The following is an 8,455-nucleotide window of genomic DNA, read 5'->3' as shown; positions in this document are numbered from 1 at the left end:
CCAAATCCAGAAGACAGAATTGAAGTATTTTTATCCAGGCTCTTTCAATAGAGCTTTCTTAAGTACGTTGATTTATATATTGACCCTCCAAGGATACAACACTTGTATTTCTACTATCTTGGGAACTAGCTCGCATGTCAAATTGAATTTGTAATCGATTACTTTTTCCGCAACTACTTGTAAATCGTTCGTGCAGCAAGGGATTCCTTACCTTAATAAATTTCTAGAGCTAGCAGTAAGATTCAAGACAAATCAAATTAAAACCTGCTAGTGGTATTAAAAAGACAAATCAAAACTGGTTCAAAGAGGCATGCAGCTAGATGAAAGGCGTTTTTTTGGTCATGACGATGTACAGATTCTAATAACAAAGTTTTCATATCACTGGGAAGGAAATGACAATATTGTAATACAACAAAAGAGAGAGGAGGCTTTGAAATGAAAGACTATATTTGTCAAATTATATTTAAATCATTAAATAAAATATTAAATTAATAAAAGGGGGCATTGGATAAAATATTAAGTTTTTATGTGGATATTTGATATTGTGATCTTTTCATGGGCAAATTAGTTATTTCGAAAGCATACATGGGCACACTGGAAATTCTCTCTCAAAAAAAAAAAAAAAAATTTGATTCTGAGAACCCAATGAAATGCTTTGATGAATATATAAAATCGATTTTGAGAAGATTTAATTCTCACTGTTTTGAAATTTTATTCTCTGTTTTTGAGAATACTTTTAATTAACTTCCGAAGTTATTTCAGATTATAACGGGCTAATTTCGAACATAATTCAACCAAAAGTTTTACATAAACCAAAATATGTAATTTAAACTGGTTAATTCAAGGCCCATAATCCAAGGCCCAATAATTAAGTTTGGATATAAACAAACAATATCATAAAAGGAAAAATCAGAATCAGAATTGGAATCCATTATTTGACCGTAAAATTGGAATCGGATAAATCGGTCAGAATCGGCCGAATCGGATCAGAAACTGAGATTTTTTTTATCAGAAACTTATTTTGTACTAAAAATATAGGAATAAAATTATAAATTAATAATTAGTCCAAAACATGTTAAGACCCGCTTGTTGACCCTTAAAAAAGAAAATATAAAAAACGAATAAAAAAAAAATAGAAACCAAAAATAAAAAATAAACAGTTATAGGAAAAAATATATCACAAAATAAAAAATACCAAAATGAAGGTGTCGATTAACAATCGAAATGTAGTGAAAGAAAGAGGAGAAAAAATAGGAACAATTTATGTTTTTTCAACAGTTCTATAATTAGTCAGAGGCTAATAATGATATTTTTGAAATCTGTGGACCACAGTACAAAATTTCTGTAATGACCTCTCCATTCCAGATTGGTTATTTACCTCCAGTACAAAATTTCTGCAATGACCATAAGCTGGGCTCCAGCAGCAGTCAAATAATAATTAGAGGAGGGTCCCCAATCAACTTGCCCGAGTTCCTTTCTCCCTGATGACTGCACCTTCATCTCTCTCAATCAACTTTTGACCGAGTCAAAATCGATTTCGCCCCATTCCAGCCTCATTGAACAATCAAATTCCTTCGCTTTCTTTTGAAGAATCACGCTCAACAGTGAGAATCTGCTCTAAAACGTCAAGAATCAGTGACAAATTGCTTGATTCGGCCGGTTTTGAACCGGATTTTCACTGAAAAATTGGAAACCGAGTAACTCGGTCCAAAATCGGATCGGCGGCGGCCGATTTCGGTTCAAATCGGCCGATTTTTTCCTTCTATTACAATATTTCATAGGAGGACTTTCTGGTAGAGCAATGCCATTGGATGAGTACTAAACAGTATTTATTCCAATTTTTGGGTTTCTAGTTACCTTCATTGAACACAGTATTTTTTTTTATATTAAAACAAATTATATCAGAACTTCAGGAATTTGGGTTTGCAAATTATGGTTGTATTTGGGAAAACACTACCAATTGACCATATTTTCATAAAACACTAACAGATTCAAATATCAACAGCATTGTCTCGAGCTTCCAAATGGATCAATAGAAGAGAACTGAAATAGCACCAACTACAATAATGCAAACATGCAAAATGAAGCAACTCAAAGAGAGTTGAAGCAAAAAAAAAAAATTTCCTCCTAAATAAAAGAAGGGCAGTAAAGCACTTCCATAATCACTGCAAAGGCTGGAATAGAGGCCTGAATCTCTCTTTGACCTCCATATCATCATCCCATTCAAGTGCATTCCACCATTCATTTGTTCCATGAATCTCCATCAAATTTTCAGCAGATAACTCAAATTTCTTTAGCATGAGGCATTCAATCACCTTGAGGCTTTCTAAAGAAGGAAAAGAGAGGCGGTTTCTTGCATGGCTAAAGCTCTTAAGCTGATTCAATCCTTCTAGTACCAGCGTCTTCAATTTCGGAAAAGCCTCGATAATGACCAGTGGCTCTTCACCTTCATTATCTGCACAAGTGATCAGATATTCCAACCCAGGACAGTACCAGATGTAAAGTGAACGGAGCTGTTGTAAGCAGCCTCCCTTGTATATAATCTTTGCCTCTAGAAGCCAGTGGAGGATGATGCACTCCAATTCAGGAAGAACTGACTTGTTCTCATCAGGAATTGTGCAGTCGATGATGTTACTCAACATATTGGGATCATTCTCCTCCTGGACATCAGTTCCATTAATTACCACCTCCTTTAGATCAACACAATTCAATAGGCGAACCCTCTTCAATTTAGTCATGTTTTTCCATAAGTTACTCGATGGAAGCTCGAGAGTCTTCAAACCAGCTGCAGATTTGATCACAAGCCAATGTATGGACCCTGCAAGAAGATGTGATTGGGCTAGCATATTCAAAGCGGCAATAGTTTTGATTGTGACATCAAAATTACTGAGCCGTGGCAAGCTCTCTAGCTCCTGAAATTCTTCCCAACTTCCACTGGTGCCAACATTCCAGTCACCGTAACTGAGATACATGGATAGACCCTGAAGCTGTGTCAGACGGCACAACACTCCTTTTGGGATTGTTTCTAGTGGCATGATGGAGAGGTCTAACCATCTGAGATTGACCAATTCTCCAAGCTCACTTGGTAGGACTTTAATTTTTGTTCTGTTCAGATCTAAGTATTGAAGTTGACCTAATGCCCCTATTCCTGATGGGAGCTCAGTAATGGATGTACCTGCAAGCTCCAGCACACGTAGAATTGGCATGTGCTGGAAAAATCCATCACATATCTTCTTCAGTGCCGGGTTGTTCATGAGCATAAGAGTTTTGAGGGCTGGGCATTTGGGCTGCTCATGCAGCTCAATAATGTTATTATTCATGAAAGAAATCCTCTCAGCTTCCCTCCATTTTTCAGCCCCAAGGGCTTTCTTCAGGCCAACACCAGCACGTACCAGCCATTTGGTCTCCTTGGTGCCTTCATCAGATGCAATCCACAAGGCCATAGCACGGACCATGGGATGCATCTTGAAGTGCCCCTCATCTTCACTTTCTAACAATGAGGCTGTCTTAAGATCATTAAAGAGATCATGCCTCTCAGTAATCTCAGTGTGCATGTCATCAATGACACCCTCACCGATACCATAACAAATGATCCACTCCTTAAAAATTGAACAATTTTCTGGAAATAAGGAGCAATACGAGAGGCAGAATCTCAACTTTTCATTTGGAAGGTTGTCATAGCTGTGCCTGAGGGGCACAAGCAAGTCATTCTTCATTCCAACAAGCTGCCATGGTGCAATATTCAACACAGTGATGGCCCGCTTCCAATCTTCAGGCGTGCGCTTGCTTGCCATAGCCCTTCCTACTGTGATTAGTGCAAGAGGGAGGCCCCCGCACTTCATCGCTATGGTCTTTGCCAGACGACGGATCTCCGAGTTGGGATGTGCTAGCGCATCCCCAACCTTCTCTTGAAACAGCTGCCATGCATGTTCCCCTGGTAAACAATCAAACTTTATCTTTCGTTTCACATCCATTCGATCACACACAGCTTCAATTCGCGTGGATAGGAATATTTTGCTCTTTGACTGCAGCTTTGGCACCGGGATGCCGACCATCCGTAAGTTGATTGGCTCCCAAAGGTCATCCAGTATTATCACAAAGTTCATTTTGCTGAGTATTTTGTACAAAATGGCTGCACGCTCTTTGGGGCCTTTTTTTTTCCATGACAGTCCCAGCCGGTCACCAATGATCGCCTGAATCTCGTTGTGGTCGTAATTTTTAGTTACCTCGATATAGATAGCCAGGTTGATTTCTTCAGCTGCCACTAAATACTCATTATTAAACTTGCTTAGTAAGGCAGTCTTACCAACACCGGCCATGCCGAAGATACCGATGATGCCAATAGCATTATCCTCTAGGGATGACTTAAGCTGCTCCAATATTGGGCCCATTCCGACCACAGGCACTGTCGGAATCTCTTCATAGCGAACCTTTTTTAAATAAACAATTGTTAAAAATTAGTGGTAGCTAAATAGAAATTGATAATGTGCATAAATAATCGCAATTTTAGCTTTAGGTTTCTGATAATTTTTTTTTTCTGAGATTATATCCTGACCATACTACATCCACTAATTTCATTGATTATCTAGAGTTCCTTGGTATACCAAAGGTCCATTTGGATGCTCTCCAACAGTATAGACAATAATTGAAATGTTGCATTCAGATAATTCTTGTTAATTTAATGATATGATTCATGGTTTGGAAACTTGGCCATGTCCAAGTTGACTCGGTCGAGTCAACTCGGTATCAGTCGGGTCCGATCCAAGTTTCACCCAAGTCTCGATCTTACCCATCTGATTTTTTCATCAAAACTCGCTTCAACAGTGTTTGACTCGGCCGAGTTATCTGATTTTCAAGCCGAGTCAGTCTGAGTCAGGCTGAGTCAAGCCCGAGTCCTTTGATTATTTTATTTTTTTTTTCCTGACAGTTGTTAATCTATGATTTCAAATCAAACAAAAAAAATCAAATTATGCAAACAAAATTTGAACTAGAAAAACAAATTAACATATACCTTGTCAAGATATTTATGTTGCCAATGTAATCTTGTTTTTCTATGCATTAATTATAGCTAGCTTGCATAAAAGATGTGTTCTATTTGTCATGCTTATATTATATTAAATAATTAGTTGATTATTTGAGTATAGTCGTTTGTCTATATATTTTTTTTTTACCAATTTTTTTTAACCAATTTTTTTTCTATATTTTGGCTACAAATCAAGCTTTTGTCAAAAAATTTGAGTTCCCGATTCGATTCTTCCGATTCCGGCTTATTCATCCGATTCCGATTCCACAGTCAAGCATCCAATTCCGATCCTAATTATGAGTTTCAGAATCATGAATATGAACTATGCTCAATTAGATAATATAAAGTGATCAATTATAAGTAGTTGTACCCATAGTAACAAATGAATTATTCGGGTTCGGTTCGGCGAGGTCAAAAATTCGTGATTCGGGTATAATTCGGGTATAATTCGGGAATGATTCGGGATCGTACATTGAATCCAAACCAGAGATCTTGATTTATAAGAATTGCAAAAAAAAAAAAAAAACAAATTACGGTACATAAAGTAGTTGCCACATGAAATCTAAAGTGAGTATAAGTACTTAGCCACATGGTGGGATCCACATGTCTTTCAAATTTCAAAAAATCTGCCTCACCAATGACCCACGTGGTGCATCAGCCTCATTTCAAAACTCAACAGCACGGATTACAGAGCAACGAATTTTTGAATAAAACACGAATAATTCGTAAAAAACGTTTTATTCGCGTTTTGTTCGCGAATAAATCGGTAAAAGTTCGGTCAACTGTTTTATTCGCGAATCGATTCGGTAATATCTAAAAAACGTTTTATTTGCGTTTTATTTGCGTTTTATTCGCGAATAAAACGCGAACCTTGTTACTATGGTTGTACCCAGTGACAATTTCGACAAATTGGTCTGACAATATTACAACACATCCACCTGGAGCTGTACGTAGTTGCATCCATACAAAGTACAATTGGAAAAGAGATTCCCAATTCAGCATCTTAGCCAAAAAGTCTCCAAATCATGGTTCAAAAAATTGGAATCGGAATCGGAATCGGATTTTTGACCGCCGAGTCAGAATCGGATGAATCGGCCTGAATCGGAAGAATCAGATCAGTAACTCGGGTTTTTTTGACAGAAGCTTGTTTTGTAGCCAAAAAATAGAAAAAACTTGATAAAAATAATTTGTAAAAAAAATATAGAAGTCACACCATTTGTGGAAATGCAGCATAATTTGTGTATTGTTTATATATATTACATAGCGTTGAAAATAATTATCAATGAAAGAAAGATTGGAAATGCCTTGAAAATAATTTCTTGAGCAATTAAACTAGCTTAATTTCTTTCGTTGAAAATATATATCACATAGCATTGCCTGTTAGAATGAAAATGTCCTAAAAATAATTATCGATAAAAGAAAGATTGTCATTTATTAGCGAATAATTTTTTGAGCAATGTTTAGTTCATTTCGACAACATAACGTGCAATTTTAGTTAAATCAGTCATTTAATTTTACTTTAGTCAAAATTTTCAAAATTTCAAAAAACTATTCTAAAAAAATAGATGTAATATATGTCACGGGTGGGAATATAAAGATTCCATTTTTTTTTCAATTACTGTTGCAGTAAAATAGATGTAGCCGAATTTTAACATCCTTTGCAACTACTTTTGGAGTAAAGTAGCAAAATAGTAAATAGTAAAAAGATGAGGGGTCAGATTGTAAGTTTCCGTCTTTTTGTCCCCTATCCCATTGCCTCATCTCTCTCCTTTGCCGATTAAAATTTTTTCATTTCGCAAATTGAAATTCGAATGGCACCGATTGAAATATTTTCTACGGCCGATTGTTTGCTCAATCTACGACAGCACAGCGGGAGCAGGGGCGTTCCGATGTCCATCGGACCACTTTTGTGTTCGATGGATTTCCTCACCGTCAGATCTGTTTTAGGATTCGTGTGTACGGATATTAAAGCAGATGTAAAATTGTGGGTGCGAATTTTAAAACAGATCTGACGGTGAGGAAACCCATCGAACCCAAAAGTGGTCTGATGGGTATCGGAACGCCCCTGCTCCCCAGCACAGCCGGCTGAGACTCGGTCCAAGTCAAGCCTCCATGTGGTCCAAGTCACCCCACGACAGCCCCGCCAGTTGAGACTGTTCAGGTTGGTTCGAATCTGTCATTTTTTCTTTGAATCGGCTTAACTCGGAGTAAAACTCGGTGTAACTCGGCCGAAAAATCGGAAAATCGGCCGAGTCAAGCACTGTTCATCCGATTTTTTTGGAAAAAATCGTACAAACTCGAGAATCGGGCAAAAATCGGCTCGGTCCCGTCTGATTCCGAGTTGAATCAGCCGATTTTTTGAACTATGCTCCAAATGACATTATCTATATATCGGATTCTTAAAAAATGGTTGATCTATGTACTGATTGGGAAAGTGATGCACAAATTACCTGAACGAGCTCATCAGCAACTTTAGCAAAAGTCCTCTCCTTCGAAGTGCGCACCTCTTCTGTGGTCTCATCAGCTTTCTTACTGAGCAGGTACGTAGTGCGGATACTGGCAACCTCGTACTCAGCCTTGATCAACCTCACTTTATCCTCGAGCCTATCGACGCTCTCCAGCCACCATTTAACCTACACAGTAAAATTGCCAAATAATTGGCTGTCAATGTGGGTGCCATTATTGTCCCAAGCAATGCTAAACAAATTTATGATAACTTGTATACCAAATTCCTAGCAAACAAATAATTAATTTCCTTGTTAAAATTTGACATATTCATGGGCGGATGCTAGAGGAGGGAAAATGAGAAAGTCCTAGCTAGATTACAATACACTACATTTTTCAATCTCTAGAATCTCAATTTTCTATTTAATTATATATGTTCCTTGTAATTACCTGGCTAATGGCCTCGAGGCCTTGGCGCTCGGCCGCAACTACCATCCTCCTTACATCGTCCCTCTTGCTCTTCAGTTCGTTCATCTCGTCTTCCATAACGTTGATGTAGTAGTGAGAGGATGCCACATATCCATAGGTTTTGGTAAAAAGGTCCTTCAAAGGACGGAAGACATTTTCAAATATTGACGCTACGAACTCCATGATGAGCAAAAGGAATTACCAGAAGCAAATTGGAGTTAGATCGAGTGCAAGGTTGCAGATTAGTGGGGCTTAGAAGTTAGAACAGGATTTGAGGAATGAATGGGAAGACTTGACTTACATATCTGGTCAACGAGGGAATATGGACCACCCGTTTGTGAATAAGTATTTATCATATTTATCAGTAGATAATAGTTTATTCTAAAAATTAATCGATAAATACAAATCAAATATGATAATTTTATGTTCGTACATTTAATAATATAATATTTATTAATATGTCAAAAATAATTTATATAATACTTTATATGATTTTATGATATTTTTTATAAAATATAG

The 8,455-nt window shown here is 37.2% G+C and overlaps 1 protein-coding gene across 1 annotated transcript; it reads right to left on the bottom strand.

Annotated features, from left to right (window-relative positions):
* Nucleotides 1–1,916: 1,916 nt before the first annotated feature.
* LOC144545867 (disease resistance protein RPS2-like) lies at nt 1,917–8,184 on the bottom strand. Its single transcript, XM_078294436.1, has 3 exons — nt 7,919–8,184; nt 7,474–7,656; nt 1,917–4,430 (listed from the first exon to the last, which is right to left on the bottom strand). The coding sequence occupies exons 1-3, from the start codon at nt 8,117–8,119 to the stop codon at nt 2,163–2,165; spliced, it is 2,652 nt and encodes an 883-aa protein (XP_078150562.1). The 5' UTR covers nt 8,120–8,184; the 3' UTR covers nt 1,917–2,162.
* Between the last annotated feature and the right edge of the window lie 271 nt (nt 8,185–8,455).

The sequence above is a fragment of the Carex rostrata genome, chromosome 28 (assembly GCF_964058835.1).
Source record: "Carex rostrata chromosome 28, lpCarRost1.2, whole genome shotgun sequence".
Classification (NCBI taxonomy): Eukaryota; Viridiplantae; Streptophyta; class Magnoliopsida; order Poales; family Cyperaceae; genus Carex; species Carex rostrata.
This window is presented reverse-complemented; position numbering and strand designations above follow the sequence as displayed.